The sequence below is a fragment of the Physella acuta genome, unplaced genomic scaffold, assembly GCF_028476545.2.
Source record: "Physella acuta isolate Inbredline_101_S28 unplaced genomic scaffold, ASM2847654v3 ptg000236l, whole genome shotgun sequence".
Lineage (NCBI taxonomy): Eukaryota > Metazoa > Mollusca > Gastropoda > Physidae > Physella > Physella acuta.
This window is the reverse complement of record NW_026731755.1, coordinates 110,670-138,202: the sequence shown is the minus strand read 5'-3', so window position 1 is coordinate 138,202 and position 27,533 is coordinate 110,670. Positions and strand designations below refer to the sequence as shown.

The 27,533-nt window shown below is 33.3% G+C and overlaps 1 protein-coding gene across 1 annotated transcript in view; it reads left to right on the top strand.

Annotated features, from left to right (window-relative positions):
• Nucleotides 1-3,071: 3,071 nt before the first annotated feature.
• The window catches only part of LOC131938174 (uncharacterized), a 41,062-nt gene continuing 16,600 nt past the window's right edge, over nt 3,072-27,533 (top strand). The window contains exons 1-27 of the mRNA XM_059296087.1: nt 3,072-3,075; nt 3,533-3,659; nt 4,136-4,356; nt 5,656-5,922; nt 7,839-7,985; nt 9,048-9,311; nt 9,655-9,781; nt 10,900-11,111; nt 11,684-11,938; nt 12,446-12,595; nt 13,250-13,522; nt 15,422-15,548; nt 16,019-16,233; nt 16,456-16,725; nt 17,200-17,322; nt 18,888-19,030; nt 19,484-19,616; nt 19,854-20,047; nt 21,084-21,165; nt 21,349-21,519; nt 21,880-22,148; nt 22,842-23,118; nt 23,659-23,771; nt 24,546-24,669; nt 25,117-25,260; nt 25,846-26,043; nt 26,537-26,782. Coding sequence (XP_059152070.1) covers nt 3,072-3,075; nt 3,533-3,659; nt 4,136-4,356; nt 5,656-5,922; nt 7,839-7,985; nt 9,048-9,311; nt 9,655-9,781; nt 10,900-11,111; nt 11,684-11,938; nt 12,446-12,595; nt 13,250-13,522; nt 15,422-15,548; nt 16,019-16,233; nt 16,456-16,725; nt 17,200-17,322; nt 18,888-19,030; nt 19,484-19,616; nt 19,854-20,047; nt 21,084-21,165; nt 21,349-21,519; nt 21,880-22,148; nt 22,842-23,118; nt 23,659-23,771; nt 24,546-24,669; nt 25,117-25,260; nt 25,846-26,043; nt 26,537-26,782 — 4,876 coding nt within the window. The remainder of the gene's footprint in view (nt 3,076-3,532; nt 3,660-4,135; nt 4,357-5,655; nt 5,923-7,838; nt 7,986-9,047; nt 9,312-9,654; nt 9,782-10,899; nt 11,112-11,683; nt 11,939-12,445; nt 12,596-13,249; nt 13,523-15,421; nt 15,549-16,018; nt 16,234-16,455; nt 16,726-17,199; nt 17,323-18,887; nt 19,031-19,483; nt 19,617-19,853; nt 20,048-21,083; nt 21,166-21,348; nt 21,520-21,879; nt 22,149-22,841; nt 23,119-23,658; nt 23,772-24,545; nt 24,670-25,116; nt 25,261-25,845; nt 26,044-26,536; nt 26,783-27,533) is intronic.

Here is a 27,533-nt window from a genome sequence, read left to right as displayed (position 1 = left end):
GATGGGTGGTTCGGACTTTCGTGACGATGTGTGTCGAGAGGAAGGGGAGGGAGGGGGGGGGGAGTTGAGAGTGTAACTATACACTATTGCTTATCCTAAATATAGTGTTATACACACACATGTTGCGGTTATTTTTAATTATTTTTTTAAATATTAAAAAAAAGTATGAATTGGTATAAAATTGTATTAATATATTCAATGTCGACAAAGTTCATTATATATTTTATATTAATCGCCGTTTTTCAATCAGAAAACAAAAATACAGTTTTAAGGGGGGGGGTTGTGCTGTGGTGCGATGTTTTTTTTAGGGTAGATGGGGCGGAAGCAGGCTTTGTAACTGAAATAGCAATATAAACAGAAAGTGATATTTCAACGCCAAGGGTAGACAAAAGTACAGAAAATAGTGCAAGTAAAGGCTAGCAGTCAGACACCATCGAGATCCGAAGCTACCATTCCACACGGCACCTATTTACCTTCGCCTTCCATGCATCAAGTCAGACGTGTAACCGCTTCTGCCAATCAGCCCTAAAAAAAATAAGGCTTTCATGGCAGACCACGTCGTAGCTTTTTTTTTTTTGCAGGTAGACGTGGGGTGGCTTTGACCCTTGACCCGAAAGGTCAAACCGCTAGCTTTCATAAACACAACAAGGACCATTATTCGACCACACAAACGACACACACTAATACCGGGACAACGATACAGACAAATAGTAGCTTCCTTTAAATGGGTGTAAACGTGTAGATGGGGTGGAAGCAGGCGTTGTAACTGAATTAACAATATTAACAGAAAGGGTAGACAAAGGTACAGAAAATAGTCCAAGTAAAGACTAGCAGTCAGACACCAACGAGATCCAAACCTACCATTCCACACGGCACCTATTTTTAGGGGGGCGGATCTAGAATTGTATTACCAAGTCGAATGAGTGGGGTGAAAATCATTATCAAATGCGTGGGTGACGCCTTATTTTGATTTTTCAAAGAAATAGGATATTTATAACTATCAGTATGATTTCGAGGAAATTTTTATATTTTAATTATTCTATAAGCATTATATTGGTAAGAGAGAGAACTGTCTAGTATTAATGAATACGTACATAATTAAATGCTAGACCATTTATGCAGGATCACGTTGAATATACCTTAGGTCTGACAGATTTGAAATCATTAAAACATAATTATATTAAAGTGCCTATTTAATTAATTTAATTACTTCAACTGATTTAGGCCTAATATTATCCCGCCCCATGTGGTGTCCCGAACACCACCCACACACGCTGAACATGGTCTCGGCTCTCCATGCATGGGCAACCTTTCTTTTTGTATCTGCTACGGAGTGTATAGTCTAGAAATTAATTAACCATTCTGGAACTACGCCATACCGTGCTAGATTGGAGACAAACAATGAGAGTTTGCTTTCAAGGAATATATTATGATAGGGGTAGGTTGAAAATAATTTAATGGTAGGCGTACGTGTGGCTTTGTGTGCTGAGGGGGAGTGGGGGTGGGGGGAGGGGGGCAGAGTTTCTTCCAGATCGAAGCCCAACCCCCCCCCCCCCCCCGGAATAAATTCAACCGCCCTCCCCCCCCCCCCCCCCGAACGAAATGAAATTTATATAATTTATATAGAAAATATATACCTTTAACAGTGTCCCCCCCACGAAGAAAGTCTACCGCCCCCCCCCCCCGAAAATTTTAAGTGCCCCCCCCCCGGAGAAAAAAGTCTGGAAGAAACACTGGAGAGGGGGGGGGGGGTCAGATAGTGTGACGTCACTAACTTTGGCCCTAACTGTGACGTCATCAGTTGATTCAAGTTACATTTCATGTAGGGATTAAATGTATTATATTTTCAATATGAAATCGACATGGTGAGTAATGACTACTGATAAATATACGTAGTGAATTGATTAGGGTTGATTATTTCTTACATAATATTGTGGGTGTGGAGGGTATGACCGCGGTTTAATTGACAGGGGGTAATGTCCAGGTCCTATGATCTCGGGTTAGCAAACGCGGTCACTACCACTAGATCACGAAGTTTGTGTATTCATTTTTCTAAATTTCATACTTCTTTTCATATTTTTTGAAGTACCAAAAAGAAATATATATATATATATATATATATATATATATATATATATATATATATATATATATATATATATATATATATATATATATATATATATATGCATATATTGGCATATTCCGTTTGTTTTAATCTATTCAGAAAGAAATCTACATAAAGTCACCTTGAGCTAACATATAGTTGTTTAAAATGTCATTGTCTAGGAGCTAGGGGCAACACGAACGTCATAAAAAATAGCTTCCTCGTAGCCCCCTATAAATCTTGGGTAATTTCTCTCTTTGTTCATTTCATTCTTACTGAGGCGTGGACAGGCCCCCTACAGACCAATATGCTGACACTCCTCTAGTATGGAAAAAAAACCCACAACGGAACTAGTATTTGATTTCAGTTCAATGTAATATCAAATAGATATGACTTAGTCTAGTGTTGCAGCACACGATTTCAAACACGTAAGAAATATAGACTTAAACAGTTGTATATATATATATATATATATATATATATATATATATATATATATATATATATATATATATATATATATATATATATATATGTATGTATGTATATGTATACATATATATGCACATATATGTATGCATAAATATATATGTATGTATGTATGTGTATATAATAAATAAATAAATATATATATATATATATATATATATATATATATATATATATATATATATATATATATATATATATATATATATATATATATATATATATATATATATATATATATATATACATATATATATATATATAATATATGTGTATATAATATATATGATAGCAAAATAGTAGTCTCTATCAGTAAAAAATCATTTCAAAATTGTTAAAATGAATATTACTTTAAACTTAAAATTTCCTTTTATTGTTGAATTTTTTTTTTGTCACAACGTATGTATTATTTCTAGCGTACTTTTTCCACTGAGGAAATAAATAAAATGTTCACATTAAAGTGGAAATGTAAACAATGGGTGAAATGTAGCTGTGTGTTGCTGTCATTAGGGTTTCTACAGTACGGATATGCTGCAGACCTAGGTAATATAGAAAACTATCGTTCATTTAAATTATGTGTCCGATTTAGGAGTGCATGTTGTTTTTGCGGAAAGGAAAGAACTTGAAATAAAAACACTATCTATCTATCTATCTATATATATATATATATATATATATATATATATATATATATATATATATATATATATATATAGGCCTATATATATAGGCCTATATATATATATATATATATATATATATATATATATATATATATATATATATATATATATATATATATATATATATATATATATATATATATATATGCGTGTGCGTGTGTGTGTTAACATTTAAAATTAGACGTGGCTATTTAAAGCTGGTGCAACACCTAGCAGATACGGCTAATACAAATTTACTCTAACTCTATCTTAGGTTGCGTCCAAACCCTAACTGACCAAGCTGGATCAATAACCACACCCAACTACCCGGAACCTTACCCTAACGACGCCAGCTGTTCTTGGACTATCACTGTAGCAGCCAATCAAATCATAGACCTTAGGTAATACCTGCCTTCTAGTATACGTTTATTTTCTTTATGGAGATGACTTAAAATACTAAGCAGATCTGCCCAAATTTGTGAAGCTAATATTAAAGTTACACGTATTAAAAATATATATTATGTAAAGGGTTTCTTCCAGGCAATGTTTTTTCGGGTAGAAAATTGAGCACAAAAAGTGCGCAATGGAATTTATTTTCTCTAAATCGAAAATTTATAGCAATTAGTAATTAATGAGTACATGTACATTTTTGGATAATTAAACATTTCTTCACGAAATATGACAACATTAAAGTATATTAATATTATAGTTTGTATAGCGCATTCTTCTGTTGGCACATTAGTCGGTTACGCACTTTTCCTTTTGCGACTTTATCTAAGAACCATCTCGGAGATATGCCTCAAGGATACTCTTTTAGAAAACCCGTCTTAACAATCTTAATTATTATACACTAGCTCCTTATGTTTTACATTTTTAGGTTTGCGAGCTTTGATACCGAAGCTTCCTGCTACGATTATGTTAAGATCTACGACGGGCCGAGTGCAATAACGACGCCTATCGGGACATACTGTGGTTTTATGGACAGCAACAAAATCAACAGCTTCTTAGCCAGATCCACTGGGAACAAGATGTTCATAGAGTTCAAATCGGATTCTTCAAGAGTGCTAGCAGGATTCAGCGCTACCTACAGAGCCCATGGTATTTTACTAGTTACTATTACTCATCTTGGTTCTACATTGAGCATGATGCAAAAACAAAATCCCACAACGCCTTCCTGTGCTGGTCTAGCCAATTGAGTTAATGCCAGACTGAATTTCTTCCCGGCATCTCGAAATGGAATTTACATAAAAAATATTTACTTTTATCAATGTCCACCCCTCCCCCATCCCCGGAAATTTTAGTAATCCATTACCCACGAAAATTTTAAGCGCCACCCCGGAGAAAAAAAGTCTGGAAGAAACACCGATTCCAGATTTTGCCTGTGGTCAACACCTTTCTTCCATCTCTCTAGTCCACGTCAACAAATGACTTCCCCTTTTTCGCTTCCCAGCTGGAGTTTGGAAGCATTTTATTTGATGGTTTGTTTGTAAAATTATTGAAGATAATTAAAGTATGGCTTTATTTCTATAGAAATCGAACTTATTGTTTACTTAAATAAGCCTTTAGGATTTCGGTGTCTTTTGAAAATAGTAAACAAAGACCCCCCACTTCAGCCTACAACTCCCCTAAAAAATTGCTGTTGAATTTTTCTTGAAACATCGATATTTTTCCAAAATCTTGTCAGAACTCTGTCAACATAAAGTGTTTTAATCAATTCCTATTACAATTGATTTAACCTGTTTTCATAAATGCGAAATAACGGCTAAAACACGTTTTCTAACATTGATTTTTTTAATGCAAAAGTGTGACGTCACACCATCTGAACTCCCCTTCATCACACACCGTCACAAAATTACGGACCCCCCTCCCCCCTACGAGTGTGACGTCATTTATGGACGACCTCTAAGTGAAAATTAATTTCATCATTTACTCTTGTTAGTTGCCAAAATTTTAAATTTTAAAAAAGGAACAAAAAATGTTTATTATACAATTCTTTTGTAAATTTAGAGCTTTTAAAACCGATCAGTGTGGCAGGTAAATGATGCAGAATCAGTTCTAAAATACGATGTCACCAATATTTTCTTTCCTTGTCATTTTCTATTCTCTAATGTGTGGTGAATCGCAAAAAAGCAGCTTAAAAATGAATTGCTATGCAACTCGCCACAGTCGGCTTTGTCTGTCGAAATTCCTATAAATTTTTACCTAAAAAAATTACTTTCCTCCATTTTAGAGCATCTTTAACATCTGATTTGGGTGTTCCATTTTGACGAAAGCGTATTAGTGTTAACGCAAAGTACCGCAGCGTAATACCCACCTTTTGTCTTTGAGGTTGTTTAGTTAAATGCAAAAGTTCTCCTCCAAATACTGCTAAATACAATTAATAATTTTACATTGCAGAATGTAAAAGCTTCACCTACGGTCCAGACAATTGCGAGAACGCATGTACGTGTGTACAGAACAACACCAGGTACTGTAACAATTTGAACGGGGTGTGTTACTGCAAACCAGGATTTTCCGGAAGCAACTGCGAAGTGGATTTCAACGAATGCAGCGACCCAAATATCTGTGAAGATCCTTACTCAACCTGCAATAACACAAAAACTGGCTATGAGTGTCTCTGTAAACCTGGGTTCGAGAAAAACGAAACAACTGGAGAATGTTACGGTAAATATGCTTACATCATTTATAAGATTAAAATAATTGTTAAATCAATATATATATATATATATATATATATATATATATATATATATATATATATATATATATATATATATATATATATCGATGGTATCGGTCAAAAAACGTCTATCTCAAAAGAATTCAAATTTCTGTTTTTTTTTGCATAAATCAAAAGCCAGTATAATTCCTCGTAATGCCTGAAAACAGGACATTCTCCCCGCCCCCCCCCCCGTCAATTACCACCAGGACATTACCCCCCCCCCCCCGGAGTAATTACCCCCTGTCAATTAACCCCCGCCCAGTAGGACATTACCCCCCTAGAGTTCGGGTTAGGGCTAGGTTTAGGGCTAGATTTAGGGCTAGGGTTAGGGTAAGGGTTAGATTTAGGCTTAAACCAGTGTCTAGCGTTGGTTTTGGTTTTGTGTTAAGTTTTAGACTAAGGTGGATGCTTAGCTTTTGGTGTTTTTCTTAAGGTTATTATTAAACTTAGTATATAGGCATAGACTTCTAGTTAGAGTTAGGATTCTAACTTGAGAGGGGGGGGGGTAATAACCCGGGGGAGGGGGGTAATTGACAAGGGGTAGTTGCTCTGGGGGGGGGATTTCCGGGGGGGGGGTAATGTCGTATAGCTGTCTTTCATTTAGTTATTGCTACTCTCGGATGAAAGGTTCTAGCGTAATTGTATCTAAGCATTGGAAAGATAGCTCCACAATAGTACTACGTGGTAGGGCGCCCCGCACTCTTTTGTGTCTACCTTAGCACACGTTTTGGCGTCCTGCACAGTCGGTTAGTGCTGCTGCTTGAATAAACGATCACACTGCTTTAGGGGCGTGCTCTTGCGCCCTGGGGTTTTCAGGATCCGATGTGCTTTAGTAAACACAATGGCACCTGCAATGTTTTGACACCGTACGTTGTAAACGTTTACTACAATCGCTGAATAAATCAAACGAAACCAAGTGCGGTAGAGTGACTCATGTGTCCCACGAGTACCCCCACGACGCCTGTGTCACTTAAACGTTCGCCGAGGTGTGTACAACTTTACATTTATTGAGGGGGATCAAGTTACACTTAATGATTTTATTCAACACAGCGGAGAGCGTCGGGGGAGTGGAGGGGGTGTGTGGTGGTGGGCGCAGAAGTGTGGAACTTAGACCTAAGAACAATAGTGTTGACAATATTCATACTTAGATTAATCGAGCTTCAATCAATCGATCGAAAATTATGAGTTATTTAACATATATATATATATATATATATATATATATATATATATATATATATATATATATATAATATGTATATGTGTGTTTGCATGTATGTGCATATGTGTGTACCTGTGTGTGTATGTAGGCCCATGTGTGTATGTATGTATGTGTTTGTATATATGTGTGTATGTATCTCTGTGTGTGTAATTATATGTATATGTATGTATGTACATATGTATGTATGTATGTATGTATGTATGTATGTATGTATGTATGTATGTATGTATGTATGTATGTATGTTTGTATGTATGTATGTATGTATGTATGTATGTATGTATGTATGTATGTATGTATGTATGTATGTATGTATGTATGTATGTATGTATGTATGTATGTATGTATGTATGTATGTATGTATGTATGTATGTATGTATGTATGTATGTATGTATGTATGTGTGTGTGTATGTATGTATGTATGTATGTATGTATGTATTTGTATGTATGTATGTATGTATTTGTATGTAGGTATGTCTGTGTGTATATGTTTGTATGTATGTATTTCTTTATGTGCATATATATATATATATATATATATATATATATATATATATATATATATATATATATATATATATATATATATATATATATATAATTTCACAACTATATTTTGTATATTTTACTGTTTCAGTACCAATGGTAATGTGCAGGCAAAGCAACTGTAAAACTAAAATCTGCTCACACGGGTGTGGGCTGACTTCGGCTCTACCTCCTGTAGAACAGTGTTCATGTCCTAAAGGCATGAAATTGGACTCGGTAACACAGGAGACATGTACAAGTGTGTCAAGTTCTTTATTGCATATGGGGATTAAACTTAGAGGGGGATGGATGCTAATTAACTTGCTGTATGGAAGATAAATTCATTACTGACGTCTACACGAATGACTACTTGAATTAGATATAAATATATTGACATACTCAAACAAAATTAATAAACAGTAAAGTTTCCTTTTCAAACCTGACGGTCTATGTGGCAAGTGAAGTAGAGTTCACTTGTTTCTGTGACCTCGGCATATGAAGAGATATTGTGGTCAGCACTATGCCCAGCCGCCTTTTACTTTCCCTAACGTGAGTTAGGTACTCATTAGAGTTGGGTGGACTCAGGGACGGTCTACTGACTTCAACCCGGATTCTATACCGCTAGACCACTCTGTTCCACTCAATGCACATACGCTAACATACACATAATGATACACACACGCCAACACACACACATACACACGTTCCCTTATACACATATACACACATAACTTCAAAAGGGTTTCCTTATCTCGATGGAAAAAAAACAAGTTCCATATGCTTAGCCTAAGAGTAGGAGTAATAATAAAATAAAGTTCGTGTTTAGACCTAGTGATCCACTGATAAGAGTAAGTAGAGTTCATTTTTCTTGAAACTCGGTAAATGATGAGTACGGTATGTTCAGCACAATGCTCAGTGGCGTTCACTTTCCCCAACGTAACTCAGGTGACTATTAAAGATGAGTACACGCAGGAACACTCCAGTCACATGTCCGAATCGAGATCCGAACTCTATACCAAACGCTCTACTATTTGACCACGCCTTCCCACACGCATTAGCAGACACATAACTTGTTTAATTACCTCGAAGCATATACTAATTAAGTTCAATATGTATAGCCATATTGTATAGATAATTAATCAGAGGACTTGTGTTTACTTATCTCGAAGCATATTCTAAGCAAGTTAAGTATGTATTGTCTTAGTGTAAAGAGAAGTAATTATCTAGATTGCCCTGACTGATATAGAGAAGTAATTAGACGACTTTATATCTAGATTGCCCTGACTGATATAGAGAAGTAATTAGATGACTTTATATCTAGATTGCTCTGATTGGACCTACGGCGAGGACTGTCGGTACAGCTGTACGTGTAACACAGCCAACACAGAATATTGCAACAAGGTGAACGGCTTGTGTAACTGTAAGCCGGAGTGGACCTCGCCTACCTGCTCTGAAGACGTCAACGAATGCGGCTTCTCAAAGTCCCCATGCACGCATGACCATAGCATCTGTAGGAATTTGGTTGGATCCTATGAGTGTCTTTGTGTGCCGGGATATCGTGTCATCAACACAACCCTGTGTGGAGGTAATTGTTTTGTTTTAATTAATGAATGCTTTTTCATATGGTTATACTATGAATTAAACATATAGGCCTAAATATACAGATGCACATGCACACAGACACATACGCAAACACATACAAATACACATGCATGTACACATACATATGGATATACATATACATATACTTATGCATGTGACACACAAACAAAAAACATACTTTAGTTAAAAATTTTAATATTGATTGAACATCAAATAAAAGAAAAAAAAACCACTCTTCTCATTGTGTTTGACTAATAATTTCTCGTTGTGTTTTTTTTAATAATCCACGTTTGCATACTTCAAACACTAATTGTTATCTACTTCAGACTGTGGAGAGGTTTTCAACAATGAATCTGGGCAGATTGACTCGGGTCGCTACTTAGAAGCACACACTTCCATTCAGCTTTGTAATTGGACAATTAAGGGGACTCCTGGAAAAGTCATCTCCATTCAGTATGTCTAAGTGTAGTTTATAAAATCTGTTAACTATTTATATAAAAGTGAAAGTATAAGCGTGAGTTTGTCCTTTTTTGAATTACTACACCTTTCATCCGATAGCCATTAAACTTTGAGCAGTTGATAAGATTACTCCAGGGCGGGTTTCGATTCTTCTCTATATACGGTACATAAAAATAAAAATCGATTGAGGTTCAACACCGTTCTTCCGATCGCCATGAGACGTTAGGGAGTTGATAAGAAAACTCCATGCGAGGTTTCTGCACAAAAATCTTTTTTTAATTTCACATGGGCGGCACCCCAGGAGGGCGCGATATTTCGCTAAATACAGTATATAAAAATAGAAGTCAGATGCGGTTTGACACCGTTCGTCCAATTGCCATGAAACTTTGGGTAATCGATGAGAATACTCCCGAGACAATACATTACGATTGCGTGACACGAAGCTTTTCCGTGAGCGCTATGACGCCTAGGCTCGTTTTAAACAGTGCGATAGACTACGGAAAAGATGGGGCATTATAGTTGTTAACTAAATCAAAACAGGGTGCAATATGGCGCCTGCGTTCGTTTTAAAGAAAACCTACAATATTGACACGGTGGCACACGACATTCGACTACTGAAACAAGCCAGTGGTGGTACGCGACGTCCCTGCGGTAGTGTAATCTGACGCTCCCAAGAGCACCTGTATACGTCCCTGAGAGCTAGGCGGTGAGTGATTAACGGTGATATTTCTGTGAGTGATTAGCTTTCAAGAGGCGTGCTGGGTGCTAGTGTAGTAAACCAGTGCACCGAAAAATATACTCCAAGCGCAGGTAGTGTTTACATTTACGTAACTCATTTTTAGAAAACAGCCACTGCGGCACCGTAACCGTGTGCACTTGAGATAGGTAACATGGTCACATGTCTAAGAATTAGGATAGGCAACACATTGATGAAATTCTCTTAAAATATTGCGTCGGACTTTCTACTGAGACCACGGCAACGCACGGGGATGGGAACGCTAATATATATATATATATATATATATATATATATATATATATATATATATATACATGTATGTTTATACATGTATGTATATATAAGGATGATTTAAGCAGCACTTTATTTTCAGACTTCTAAGCTGGACGGCGTACTGGTATGATTCTGATTCTATCCAGTTTTACTCTGGAAGTGGCTCGAACTCAGTACTCTTTGACAACGTTGTGTACTATGACTCTTGGAGTCGTGTGATCAGAACAACTAGCACAGAAGTGTCTATTAGACTACAGAAGGGATCATACAACCGGAATTCACCTACATTTTTAGCAAAATATTTGGTGCACGGTATATTATATTTTACTTTTCTTTTTTAAAGGCAAAGCATACAGGCGAAATAGTCGTAAGATTTTATGTATTCTGATATCTTTGTAAAGTATTTTTTTCTTTCTGTTTATCTATCTCTTACAAAAACCCTTTTCACAGTTTTTTTTTTTTAATTTTATTTTTTTAACGCTGTCTTTAATGTGCTGTTCCTGAAAATCATGGTCTATTTTGTCATTATTCACCATCGAGATCGAACCCCAGTAGGAGTCAACGGCCTAAATGGCGCATAAAAAGTTGACACGTAATACATAATTGTGTTGGATGGAAACACTTCCAACAATATAGTTAAAACAAAAAAGAAGAGAAAGACAATTGAAGATCGTAGAATTATACACATTTCACATGAGGTTATGTGTAAAAGAAAACTGCGCAACGAAAAACTGCAAATACAATAATTATACTAATACACTTTTATTTCGTCATATTTCGTGGTTAAGTGTTTTATTATGCTACTGTGTGTCTCTAGTCACGCCGGAATTATGTTGTATCTAAAAGTTTTCCCCACTCTAAAAGAATTTTAAAAATAATTTCAGACTGCCCAGAAGACTACTATGATTTCAACTGCTCGACGCCGTGTTCCTGTGTTAAATCTAACACACAGTCCTGTGTCAGCACTACGGGGGCGTGTAACTGTAAGCCGGGATGGTCATCTACATACTGTTCTCAAGACATAGACGAGTGCAACGACCCGTTGGCGTGCCCAGACTACTCAAACTGCATCAACACGCCAGGCAGTTTCCGGTGTGAATGCAAGGAAGGCATGCAGATGGTTAACGGTGCATGCGTCGGTAGGTCGAGTTGAACGTTTTAAAAACTTTATGTACACCGACCAGTGTTTCTTTCAGATTTTTTCTCTTGAATCTTTACGGAAAGGGGGGGGGAATAAACTTTCCGGTTGGGGTCCGATTTCAATATCTGTGTGTGTGGGGGGGGGGGGGGGAGATTGGTTAAAGTATATACTTTGTCTATACATTCTATTGCGTTCTCTGAAAACGTTTTAATTACAAGCTTTTTTGTAATAATTCACTAAAAAGGAGAAAATAACTGATTTTCATTAAATATATAATTTTAAACTATTATTTAAATAACTATAAAGAAAAGCGTAAGTCTCTTCCTAAATACTAGTAAAGTTATCCAACTGATCACGTTTTTCTATATAATTATTTAAATAGTAGTGTATCTTTATATATTTAAAGAAAAAACATTTATTTTCTCCTTATTGGAGCAGTATTACATAATAGCGAATATCAAAACGTTTTTTATGCATTTAAAAAAAATATAAACTCTGTTTACAGTGATGGCAAATGCAGTTTGCACTGCGACTTCGACAAGAAATTGTTCTCATGTGTGTGTTAGCATCACGCCCATTACCACTCGTCAACTGACAGCGATATGTTACTGCCCTATCGGCAAGGAAGTAGATGATGACGGCAATACGTGTGTCGGTATGTTTATAAGTGTTGACTAGATGATATGTCATTTGTGACACTTAGCTAAAAGTCAGACCCATTTTCAATATGTTTAATCTCTACATAGGCGTAGCGGCTCATTGCGGCACCCGGTTGATTTTTCATTTTTTCGACCGACATAAGTTTGTATACATTTTTTCGGTGACAGGAAAGATGCTCAACGGTAAAAAAACTACCACATGTACATAGTAACATAATAAGACACTTTTCCATGAAATATGACAAAATTGAAGTGCATAAGTATAATTAGATGGCATTTGCGCATTTTCCGTTGCGTAGTTTTCCGTTTGCGCATTTTTTTGGGAACCAACAACAGCATTTTACTTTCCCGTAAACCGAGTACAGAGGAAGAAATTTTGACAAAAAGTCATGCATATTACTGAGTCGAATTTAAAAAAAAATTGTCTCTGTGTATGTCTGTAAACACGATAACTAGAATGCCGTTTAAGTTAGGTGGGCAAAATTAAATTAATGATAAAGTATTTGATTGTATGTGCTTGTTTAAAAGATCGATAGTAACAGGAAGTTGTACTTTGTTTAATGGAAACACAATAACTTGAGTTTCAGTTAAAAAGACAAATGAAATATAAATAGCGTTGTCAGTTTACATATTGCAATATGTTTCCACAGACTGCAAAAACTTTAGATATGGACCCGATTGTTTACGGCAATGTTCCTGTGTCCGCAACAACAGCCTCAGCTGTAACACAAGGCAAGGCTATTGTAACTGCAAACCAACATTTGAGGGTTCAGACTGTAATGCTGATGTCGACGAATGTTTCCGTGGGACCTACACTTGCCCCGAAAATACAACTTGCACAAATACATATGGCGGATACAAATGTGACTGCGACTATAGATATGGCTACTATGAATCTAAAAACGGAAGCTGTCCACAGCTTGGTAAAGATGTTTTTTTTTTAAATTTTACATTATGATTATATTATTCATCCAGCGTCTTTTAACCTTCAGCAATACTACTCTTTCTAATGTATGAAGATAAAATGGACTCTGTGTCTCTGTATGTATGTAGGCCTATTTGCGTTTGTGTTACGTTTGGGTTTTTGGTTGTTTTTGGTTAGGGTTTAGTTTAGAGTTAGGTTTAGGGTTATGTGTTATGTGATATTTTTTTCAAAAGTTTATAGTTGCAACGGGCTATATGGAAAAGAAATGTATTTCCTAAACCCGGGAAATGCCGGGTATATACTTCTTAATAAACACATAAGTCACGGTCCTTCAAAGATATGTTTTTCACGGAGGCCAGTGCAGGACCTGGCTGGGATGGCTAGTTAGGCTACAATTATAATACAGATAACTCTAAGAAAAAGATATACAAAACATGGAGTAACGTAAACTCTATATATAGATCTAGATACGACAATCTGTTTAAAAAAGAAAGCAGTTTATTTATTTTTGTTTCTACAATTTATTTAACCAGAAGAAAGTTGGTCTATTTGTTATGTATTTTTTAATAGTAAGGCTTATTTTCAGATTAGTTTACAACTCTACCATAAAGTATTGTAAGCTAACCCCTTCTCGCAACGATTATCTGTCTCTTATTATACGCATTATGGTACACATTTAAATGAGATAGACTGCTAACCCGTATGTCTTGAGTTTGAATCCGGGTTCATGTCAGTAGACCGTCCCTGAGTCCACCCAACTCTGATGGGTACCTAACTCACGTTATGGAAAGTAGAGTTGGCTGGGCATAGTGCTGACCACACTATCCCTTCAAATGCCGAGGTCGCAGAAACAGGTGAACTGTAGGCTACTTCATTTGCCCCATAGAGAGACAACTCCAAAATCAAACAACTGCTGCCTTGTAGTTTGTTCTTGGTTGACAAAGGCTTTGGAAGCAAATTCAAAAAGAAAAGCAAGCTGAAATTGAAGACAATGGCCTCAATGACACATAACCAGGCGTAGTCGAGTCGGCAAAAGCTCATGGTTGATAAGTTCGAAAAAGTCTCGAGTTCAAACACTAAAAATTAAAAACGAAGAAGAAGAAGATTTGCCCTATATATGCCGTCAGTCTTGGACGGGGAACTTTACGCATTCAAATACTAAAAATCACATTGGTAACTCTTTTTACATGCTTGTATTTAACTCACTTCCTCATCAGTCTAGATCGAAACGCCGGAGCGAAATTGCAGGCACTTCTACTTAACAGATACGGTTCATATTTGGAACGTGGGTCAAAACATGAAGACAATGCATCGTGACATTAAATTTGACTTAATTAGATGCCGAATTAATTTTTTATTAATTAATTACAATTTCGACATGTCTATCCACACGCGTCATCACGGCAAAATCGCGTCGTCACGTTCAATAGCTGCGCAATGGTTTTTAGTCATGAAACTCTATTGAAAATTAAAAAAAATGTGCAGTACTAAAAAAATTCATAAAAAATGTTTAAATAACAACCTTTATGTACTAATGCACTAAAAAGTAGAAAACAAATTATAGACTACTATTTAAATAACTATAAAAAAGCGTGGATCTCTTCCTAAATATTAGTAAAGGTATCCAATAGACACTAAAGTGACCCACGCTTTTCTTTATAGTTATTTAAATAGTAGTCTATAATTTATGTCCTACTTTTTAGTGCAGTAGTACATAAAAGCTTGTTATTAAAACGTTTTTTATGAAAAAAAAATTCACATGAGTTTTTCCAGACGTTAAACAATAATCACGAATGATCAAATGTAATATTTCATTGATAAGATTAGACTATTGTGTTTTACATTGTTAGCTACCCAGGTAATGAATATTAAGATACAAATTAACAATTTTTTTCAGGCTGTGCTTTCAAATTAACGAATTCAACGGGTACTATAACTAGCCCTAATCCTACTTACCAGCAGTTTAGAAATGCGAACTGCATCTGGGATATTACTGTAGACACCAAGCAGGTTGTCTCTCTCAGGCAAGATCTCTAAAGAAAATTATTAAAATTATCTTTACTGGGCCTATTCATATTTAAACATTTTTTTTGTCAGTTGCTCAGTCTAATTTGAAAAAAAAAAAAATTATTGCTTGTGCACATTAAACTATTATGGGCCTACTTATTTAAAAATGATATTTAAATTTAAAATACTTAGGCCTATTGCAATCAATTTACATTCACAACATCATTTAAGACATTTAGGTAGGCTATAGATTAAGATTTTCTGTGGACAAAATATAAATTACTGTAAAATGCAAGACGAAAAAATTAGTGATATGTTGCGTATTTTATAAAAACAAAAATTATTATAAAAAACATTAGTTTTTATTTTTTATATGAAATTGATTTAACTACCTTATAACATTTAACATTCGTGTGAAATAGGAATGATGTGCAAGTGAAATTTACTCAAAACTTATCATGTCTTTAATTTTGCACTCAACTTACAGGATATCTAGTTACCGAATATATTCTGATGCCAAATGCACATCTGCTTATTTTGAAGTCTATGATGGAAACACAACTGGCAGACTAATAGGAAGATACTGTCAAACCATTCCAGATATACTTCGAACCAGAAAGAATAAAATGACTATTGTTTATAAAAATGAGTACACATATTATGATTTCCATGGATATTTTACTGGGACCTATATTTCGCATGGTATAAAAGACAATGAATGTTCATTGTTATTCTCAATAAGTATATATAAGAAACTATACATGTACATTCATTTATGGCATATATAGCCCATTCATATATATATTATAAATCCTTATATATTTTATGTATTATGAAATACAATTTATAAGTGTTTTCTTAATTACTTCATTATAGACTTACGAAAAACAAAATTTATTAATACGTTTATCTTTATTTTTTAAGTATGTCCCAGTTTCTATTACGGGACCAGTTTATGTGACACTAAGTGCAGATGTGTAAAAGAGAACTCGCAGTATTGCGACAACATCAGCGGCATGTGTGTCTGTAAACAGGGTTGGACCGGCAGTGACTGTTCACTTGATGTCAACGAATGTCTTGGTACAAACAACAAGTATTGCCCTCCGAACTCTAACTGTTCCAATACAGTTGGTAGCTATAGCTGTGTCTGTCACCTTGGGTATGTGATGAAAAAAGCAACTCAGACATGTGAAGGTAATTTCAAAGATATTTTACTGCAATATCTACATGCATACTTAAGTACAAATCTAAAAAGTTTTAACATAATAGTTATCTTTAAAATTATCTTTTAGTTGTTTCATTTAATAATTCATAAAAGACATCTAACATGAATAACAGACAAACAACAAATATTTATTTGTATTAACAGCAGCCTATGTCCTAGTAGGGACGACAGGCAAACATGACATGATAATTAACAGTATTTATTAAAAAAAAACTTTTTAAATTAAAAATAAAATATTGAGCGTATATTACAAATAGATTTGACACTAAGATGATAACATCATATTTTTTTAACAAAAATTCCAAAATACATTTAAATGTATTGTAAAAGGCTAAATAAAAGCATTTATACATTTTGAGAAGGGAGGGTAGCAAACTCTGCTTGATTAAATTTACTGCTGATTACATTTTTTTTACCATATACCCTGCCTTGATTGATTGTAGCAAGCAAGGAGTGTGTCATCAAAAAATGTTCCCATGGTTGCTACATTAAAAGTGTTGGTGTGGAGGTTTGCACCTGTCCTGAGGGCTTAGTACTTGATAACAGCACACAGCAGTACTGTGTTGGTAAGGCTTTTATACCATTGTCATATCTAGGCCTACGTCTTCTAGTCAATTATAAATTATAGCCTACTTGTTTTATAAGTATGAGATCATTGATTTTTTTTACCTGTATCTGATATTTTTATATTTGTATAGATTTAAAAATATCTTTAACCTATGTAAGCCCTGCTAGGGGGGATACCTAAAATCTACCCTACTAGGCTTATCTAACTAACTACTGTCCGGTTAGTGCAAGCCCGGCTAAACCCAGACTGGTTAACAACCTAACCTTAGTCTAAATAATTAAACTACTAAAAAATAAAACAAAAACTTTAACAATATAATAAAATTTATTTACCAAAAATATGGAACCAAAGGAAAATCACAAAAAAAGAAGAATAGATAAAAACTACTGACGCAAAACAGAAAAAATAATTTATATCCAACACAACAGGACAAACACTATTTGCAATAAAACAGAACCAAACAAAACCAAACAAAACCAAACACCCAATTTCGGACTACGTCCTAGAAAAAGGAAAACAAATAAATTAATTACTTTACAAAAAAAGTTATACACAAGGCACTAAGTTGACACAATTGAAAATAAAATGGATATTATACAAAATGAACTTTCAAATGAAAGTAGTACAAAGAACACACTTAAACGTAAATATCAGGTCACTGAGCATAAAACTACTAGTTCAAGGCACACAATAATCAGCCTCAACAAGAGGTTCTCATAAAATATGTAAGTAAAATCTAGAGATAGATTCTAGATTCTCTAGATCCATGACTAAAATCTAAACCCAGACCACCATACTACCACGTGGTCTAGATACATCAACCATTGAGATTTCTCAAAGTCGAAGTGACTAAATAGTACGTAGTCACTTCGTATATAAAATAAGAAAACCATTAAAAGGAAACCATAATAAAACAGTATAAAGATAGCTCTACTTTACCATACACCACATAAATGTGATACAGAAACACTTCAACACACAGGCCTCGACATTACCGCTGAATGTCCCTCCCTGTCCACACACCACATTCACGAACAAAAAAAACAATTCTACGCAAAAGAAAATAGTCCCTAATCCAACAATAACTAACATTCAGGACATAAAGCAAAGTGGAGCAACAATCCAAAACAAAGTTTGCATAAATAATAACATTAAAATATAAACAAGACACAATAACCAGGCTACAAACCATTGTAAAATCAAAATCATATCAGCGCCATAATAGCGGACTACTTAACTAAAAACCACAATAATCCTCAAAGGAACACAAAAAGTGACACTTACCTTTTTGTAATAAAATAATAATTAAATAACTCCCCAGCCCCTTACACCTATATCAGCCTACTTTAGTATTGAAAGAAAAACTACTGTATTTACAATAAATTAGTAATTAATTAAAACTAAATAATAATTAAATTTAAATTTTTAAAAAATTCCATTTAACACTATATATATTTTAAATACTCCAACAAGTTCTATTAATATATTTTGAAAATTAATGTTGTCTGAAAAATGAGAAATTCATTTCAATAATATTTAATAATGTTTTGATTTGAACTCTAGTTCCTTACTATCCCTATGGAGAAATGGCCAAGGATTCTTTACTCAACAACAGTGCCACAGATCTTCAGTCCTACCTAATCAGTGAACCAATCTACTTTGAGTCAGCAGCACCATTCAGTGGTAATGCACAACCTGCGGCTTATGTAAGTTTATTCTTCTACATTTGTAGCCTTCATTATAGACCACCTAAGGTATATATAAATAGTTTTGCTAAGTCAATTAATCAATGTAGATTTTGATTTTATTCTAATTCACACTTTCTATATATTTAGTCACAATATAGTATCAGAATTTATAAATATTTGTCTAGCCCAGGGGTCTCCAAACTTTTCAGTCCGAGGGCCACCTTAACTATCAAATTTCAGTTCGGGGGCCAGTTTCTTCCAGACATGTGATTTTTCTTAGCAAAGTTCCTCAGCCATCACCAACAAACATTTTTTCCATGGACAAAAAGATCTACGCGGGCCGGATGAGAGGACCTCGCGGGCCGGGTGCGGCCCGCGGGCCGTAGTTTGGAGACCCCTGGTCTAGCCTGTATTGCATGTAGACTAAAACTTGAAAAGAAAGCTAAACTATTGATAACTGTTTCTTTTTAGGTGATGTCAAATGGTGTTTTTGGTTTTGGATCAAAGCCCATGAAGATCAGTGGATTTTCTGATCTTGATTTGGCAAATCAACAAGGGCAAAATTTAGTAGCACCATACTGGGCAGATATGGATACCACAAAAGGTTTAAAGATGTTCCATTAAATATATTTTTTTTCTAAGTAATGAATTGAACTGCTTGGAAAGCTTTGGACTGTTAACCATTGCCTTAGTTTAAGATTTTAATTTTTAAAGCTGGATATGTAAGAATAAAACATAAAACATTCTATTTACTTTCTATAAACGTGTTTGTCATTGTTAACTGCATACTTAAAAAAAGTTTTCTGATTCAAATTACATGTATTGATATTATTTAAAAAAGGGAAAACTTACTATCATGTCTATGAAAAAAGTGGAAGCCTGTTGTGGGAACCTGATGAAAAGGGATCCCCCCAGAGGAACACTGTCCTGGAGAGAGCCACTAAAGATATAATGGAATTCTATTCTCTGTATGGGTTTGGTGTCACCAAGGTGTTGGTGATAACATGGGAGAATGTTCAGCCTTTTGGATTTTTGGTAAGTGGAAATTAGTATAAGGGACAGTCTTATGGATTGTTGGTAAAGAGAAGTTAGTTCAGGGACAGTCTTAATTGGTAAAGGGAAATAAGTAAAAAGATACAGACTTATATGTTTATGGTAAGGGGAAATTAGGGTTGTGGACAGCCTTATGGATTGTTTGTAAGGAAAAAACTTAGTATAAGGGACAGTCTTAATTATTCTTGGTAATGGGAAGTTAGTTTAGGGGACAACATTATTGATTTTTGGTAAGGGGAAACTAGTGTTGGGATAGTCTTAATGATTGTAATTATAATTAGAGAGTTGTGTAGGTGATAATGATATCCTTCTTTATATTAATTTGCCGAGATATTTTTGGATGCATGATTTTAGAAGATTGTGGAAATTAGTGAGTTTAGTGTGGTTGGGTGGGTAAAGCTCATGGTTGAAAATCCAAAAAAGAAAAACAGGCTGAAATTATAGTAAACATCATATATGGCACATAGCAGGATGACATGTAACAATTAATTATTGTTGTTAGGTTGGGATTTGTGATAAGGGAAATTATTATTTCATTTTAATTATGTCAGATTTAAACATGCATCTCTTTATTTACAAACAAGATGCCTTTACTTAAGAATCACATTTTAAGGTGGGCTAGTCATTGCACTTGTGTTAACTACAGACCATACTACACATACATTTCTAGCTTTAAAATTTCAGTTTTTCTAATGAGAAGTTATTAGACCTCTTGTTCATACATAAAATTTGTCAGTTCAAAATGAAGTGAATTGCAATTGCATTTACAATCACTATACAAAAGAAAAACATGAGCTGTAGATTTTAAGCCGAAAGTGTAGTAATTTCACCTGCCTTAAAAAACACAAGTAAAATTAGCAGCTTAAAAGCCAAAGTGAATCATTACCATTTTTCCCCCTTGCAAGAAATGTGACTAATATGATTTTAAAGGAAAAAGAAATAAGGATATTATTTGCACAGTTAGCTGTGTTTTAATTATTAAAAATAATTTAAACAATGTATTTACTTAACACACCAGGAAAACAAAACAAATACCATTCAAGCAATTTATGTCAGTGGATGGGAAACAGTTAACAAAAATGGAAGAGATACATTCCTAGGTAAAGCATTATATATATATTATTTCAACTTTTGTTTTAAATTTTTATATGGATATTTATAAAATACGTTTTACTTTTTCATTAATTACTAAATCAATTATACTTTTAATGTATTTTTCACTGCCTATTAAGAAATGTTTTACTTTTTAATCTTGTCTATTGAAATATAAAATACCAAAACAGACTTTGAGACTTCGTACGCCATCTTCATTTACCAACAAGAAAAGATGAATTGGAACTACCAAAAAGGGAGACCTATTAGCATAGGGGCTAGTAACAATAAAAAAGTTTTTGATGATTTGGACACTGAAATTGTGACTAGCTTGGACAAAATCCCTGGAAATACTGGTACTGGTACTTTAGTGGTTGTTGATAATTTTTCACTTAAATTTTTTTTTTTTGCAAACTGCAGTCAAAAATAAATGGAAAGGAAAAACCATAAGAAACACTGTTATTAGAATATTAGTTACATTATAGTTATATAATATTTTAACTTTCAACTGTTTGTTTTACTGGAAAAAAGCAAATTGATTTTAAAAAATTATTTTAAAAATTGGTGTTTTAACATTTTAAATTTAAATATAGACAACATCATTTATTTCAGTGATATTTTTGCCTGAACATAAAAATACATTCATCAAGTGTATGATACATAAAACATATTTTTCTATTAAATAGTTTACATCACCATAATGCAATTGATCACTATTTCAGGTTATAATGGAGTCAACACTGTCAAAATTGGCGAGGTGTCAAACAGTGATACCAAATGTAACCAATACATCTACACAAAAGCCTACCTTCTCTCCGACCCTGTGTTCCAATACAAAAAAGACAAGCTGTATAAATGTCCATGTACTGTACAGAGGCTTGGACATCAGTGGCGGCTCTATGAGAAAAGAGGAGATAATAAGGACATTCATTGCTACGTCATCAGTGAAGTGGCTAAAAGGAGGCTGTTGTCACAAAATAATATGAACATGGTAATTAGTTTATAAGATGTATATGAATATTATATATAAAAACAACTCCTGTTAAATTGAACAGAAATAGTAATTTAAACACACAGTAAACATGATAATTATTGTATGAGATGTATATGAATATTATATATAACAACAATTCCTATTATTCCTGTTAAACTAAAGAGAAATAGTAATTTAAACACACAGTAAACATGGTAATTATTGTATAAGAAGTATATGAATATTATGTATAACAAAACCTCCTGTTATTTTAATATAATTATAAATTGAAGGGAAATAATAATTTAAACAAACAGTAAACATGGTAATTATTGTATAAGATGTATATAAATATTATATATAAAAACACTTCCTGATGTTTTAAATAAAATTAAAATTGAAGGGAAATAATAATTTAAACTAACTGTGAACATATTTGACTATTGTTGCTTACATTCTCTGTTAAATGAGACTCATTTAGTTTGATGTTCTTTCTTTCTAGAAACATAGTACTACATTTGAGTTAAATAAAGCATTTAAAAATTACATTTTAGTTAGTTCAAAACCTTAAATTATATTCTTTTAAAATTATAATAAAAATATATTTTTTACAAAGTTTATAAATCACATTTTTAATAATGTTTAAAAATATATAACATAGTTGAAAAATCAAAAAGATGATGCTTGTCTAAATATTTATAAATCATACAGCTATGCTGCTATAAAGTGACAGAACCAGAGAACTTTGAGTGGAAAACTTATCTAAAGCTCCAGCAAGAGGCCACATACATACCCCCTTCTCCTGAATCAGGCCACATATTAACCAGTGATCCTTGGTCCCAAATTTATAGTGAAAATCTTGAACTCTGGGAGAATCTGCAAGCAAAGGACAGGTGCTGTAAAAATTCCAGCAAGACCAAATATTGTGACTGGTTCTATCATATTTTCTCAGACAAAGGCTGCTCTTTCTTTGTAGAGTGGGTCCCCAGTGAGTGCATTTTTTATTCTAAACTTTATTTGACTTTTTGTTATATTTTTTAAAATAATTCTATAGTAAATGGTGAATTATACAGCAGAATTTTAAAATACTTTGAACTGCTTTACTGAATTTAAAATTGTATTGCATTCTTTTTACTTTGTATTAGATTTTTGTTGATTAAAGGAAACTAAAAGAAAATAATACCGCATACATTTTAGTTATTTAGAACTCTTTTATTAACTGATGCTTGAAAAGTCGACAGCTTAAACCCATGGGAAGAGGAAGCAACCCGTCTAAGAGAGAAAACTCCAAAATCAAACAACTGCTGTCTTGTAGTTTGTTCTCAGTTAAACAAATGCTATTGACGCAGATCTAAAAAGCTAAAATTGTAGTCAATGGACTGCATGGCACTTAATAAATTTACATGTAATACTTAATAGTTTTGTAAGAAATCCCTTCCAACCTTAGAAATAATGGTGAAGAAAAAGAAGAACTGATAATTGTTTTCTGTGTTTAAATACTTAATTTTAAAATTTTGAAAAATTACAGTATCTGCATTGGGTGACCCATCCATCACAACACTGGATGGTGTAACCTATGCTATGAATGGATGGGGAGAGTACCACCTGATGGAAATACCCAGTGAAAATTTTACACTGCAGGTAGAAATACATTTCTTACAGTCAGCATTCTCACTGTTGTATAGCACCAGTCTGATCAGTATTTATTAAATAATATCAGTATTTATTAAATACACAAAACTAATAACTAATATCACTATGTGTATAAATGCCAACCTATCATTGTAATAAAGTGTAAGTCCATTTCTATAATAGAAGATTTGTTAAAATGATAAGAGGTAAAATTTACTATTTTTAAATGCAGACCTAATACTTTTATATTAATTATATTTTTCATTACATTTATTTGGAATTTATGATAGAATGCACAGCATTGTGCTATTGATAAACCAAATAAAAATATAGACAGTATTTTTAACTGTAAATTAACTCACAAGCGGTGATAGAAATTGGAAGGAAAAACAATTAATAATAAACTAAAAACCACCAACAATTTTTTAACAAGAGAAAGAAATAGTTAAGTAGGGCCTATCCTTTCAAACTTTACAGTCTATAGAGCAGGTGAAGTAAAGTTCACATGTTTAAGTAGCCTCAGCCTATGAAAGAATAGTGCGGTCAGCACTATGCCCAGCTGCCTTTACTTTCCCTTATATGAGTTAGGCACCCAACCATTTTTCAAATAAATTACATTTTGTTAGGAATAAATAAAAAGATTATGCCCGGCTGCCTTTACTTTCCCTAACATAAGTTAGGCACCCAAACATATTTCAAAAACATTATATTTTGTTAGAAAAAAATACCAAGATTTATGTTGTGATGATCTCTACCTTGAAATGAATTGTCATTTATATATAGGCTAGGACAGAGAGGACAGTAGATATCAATGGGACACTCACCAATGCAACTGTTTTCACTGGCTTTGCTGCTAAGGAATCAAATGAGACAACTGTTCAAATTTTGCTTTCAACCTCCAATAAAAGTATGTTTATAAGCATTCAAAGCAATTAAATAGTTCAACGTTAGATGTATTTAATTGGCCAACTGTGTTTTGTTATTAGCGTTATATTGTTAACATTACTTTTTGTATGATGCATTATAAAAAAAAATGTTGACCAAATTTGTTGGTGAAAATGATAACACAAACATCACAATCTTTAGCAGTTAGGCAAATAAGTTTGGCTGTTTAGTTATGTTATTACAGCAACTAAAGCAACATTTTATGTGGCATTTTGGTTCAGAAATATAACACTACTGGTGTTATTTTAAGTACTGATAATAACAATAAAAGATATTTAAAATTTAACAGAATGGCTTTAAAGAAATATGTTCATTTTAATTTTTTTAAATTAAAATTTAAAACAAATTTATAATAAAATCAAATTATTCACAGTTTATGCATACCATTTTTCTTTGAAACATAATGTAGCGATGGAACTGTCAGTCAATGGCATTGACATCACTGCTGACTTCTACAGTAATGAGGATGATCATATTGTCTCCACTACATCTCTGCAAGTCACAAGAGAAATTAAAATGAACAGAACAGTAGCTGTTGTCACCTTTGTTTGTGGTATGATATGTTTTTGTTATTTAAAATTTTATATAAGATTGTTTAGAAAATCTGTAATCATTCTTGATTATTTCTAACAAGATTTTGTTTATTAACGTTTAAAATGTCATAATGAGGATTAGAAGATAATTGTCTTTAATTTAGGCTTAAAAATGCCTTATTTTTAAATATGTAAATCAATTATTCCAATATAATTACTTTTAAACGAGAGCTGTCTCAAAACAAAATAGAAAATGTGGCCTTATTAGACGTATTACAATTACAACCTTATAAAGATATTTTTAAATTTAAAAAAAAAACTATTTCTACATTAAGAACATTTCTTCTCTAATTATTTGTGTGTTATTGCTAAGTATTGGTTGATAAGATTAAAATTTATAGAAACTAATGTATAAGCAACTGTACAAAAAAAATTCTATTTATATTAATTAAGATAATAATAATAATGTTGTTTGTTAAAAATATCAATTTAAGCACACACAAAATTCTAATAAGGAATTAGTGTAGTATATCTGTGTATATGACATGAGCATACATGATAAATCTATATACATTAACATAACTAAACTTTGTTTAAAACTACAGGTGTAACAATTCAAGTACATGTAGCAGTGAGAAGCCTTACAATTGTTACCGAAGTACCTATAGATCTACAGGGTGAAACAAAGGGTCTTCTGGGAAATTTCAATGGCAACATGACAGATGAATTCATCCTTCCAGATGGGGTTGTTTTATCAGCAAATTTGACTGAGAGAGAATTATTCCAACAATTTTCTCAAGCATGTAAATATCTGCTTTTCTATTTTTTTTATAAATGAAAGCTTTTATGATGTCATATGCAGCCATTAAGAACAGAAAATCCATATAAAACAATAACATTGAAAAATGTGTAAAAGATTAATTATTTTTTGACAGGCCTTTCATTATTCATGAAACAGAAATGTTAAAAAAAATTCCTTGAAGCAGTTAGCAATTAGCCACCCTTTTCTAATCGATGATGAAGTTTCAGTAATTTTGATATAGTGATATATTATCTGATATAGATCTAGATCTAGATCTAGTTCTAGATTCTAGATCTAGGTCTGAAGTCTATGTTATGAAAGTGACTTACTTAATATTATACGTTTAAAAAAACACTAAACCCAACCATGCATTTATTGATACGACAATATGAACTATACACAGAAATCAATGCAACATCATTTAATGCATACAATTTTTAGTGCATGCCCTTTTTGTGAAATAATAGTCTTATTCTCTACCTGCGCAATTTTAGGGGTGGTCACGACAGCTACAAGTGTATTTTCTTACAAGGAAGGGGAAAGCACCAGCAGTTACCAACATCCAGAGTTCATTCCCATGTTCAGAGATGAAGCAGACCCAGCTGAAGTTGATAAAGCCAAGGAAATTTGTGGGGACAATGATGCTTGTATCTTTGATTTCATGGCCACTGGTGACGTGGCATTTGCTGAAAGTACTAAAGAATTCAGTGAAGAGATGCAAGCTTTGCATAAAAGCTTAGGTAAGAATAGTCTTGTTTATGAGTTTAGGAGAGAATGGATTAATTTGTAAAACTGGATAGTATTATTTGTATAGGATTAAGGTAAGAACAGATAGTTTTGAATAGGAATGTACATAATTCCCATTATAACAATAAATATAGAAAAGTTCTTTAACAGTTAGTTAGTGACACATCTAGGGGGAACATACTTTTGTGCAGGGGTAGATCAGTTTATAAGTCACAAAAGGAAGACCAATTCTGTTAACATGGTTATTGATATATTGAGTCAAAGTGCTACACAATGTTTACAATCTTATTGGTTAATAAACCACATTTTCAATTTTACTTTGACAGGTTATTGCTGTATACTCTAATCAGTGGTGTTTGAGTTTACTGCTCAATTCTCTTTTGGTGTTTTTATAAGTAGCCTATTTTAATTTTGGGTTTAAAATTTATTCTTTATTTATTCGCTTCTGTTTTTGTTAGAAGAAGCTAGAATTTTGAAACTATGTAAAAGTAAACACGTGAATTTACTCTTATTGAAGTTAATTGAGTTATCTTTTTATATAAAAGAATAAATTTTATTTAGGGGTATGTGTTATACCTGTGTCCAATAATGCCACTTCAATGGAATATCCATAAAAAGCAACTTAGATTATGGTCGTAAACTAAATACACAAACATGGCTTTTTAATTTTTAATGTTAATCCTATTTATAGCCTTAAGCCAAGACATACCATAGCCTTAATCCATATTTCTGAACATTAAACTT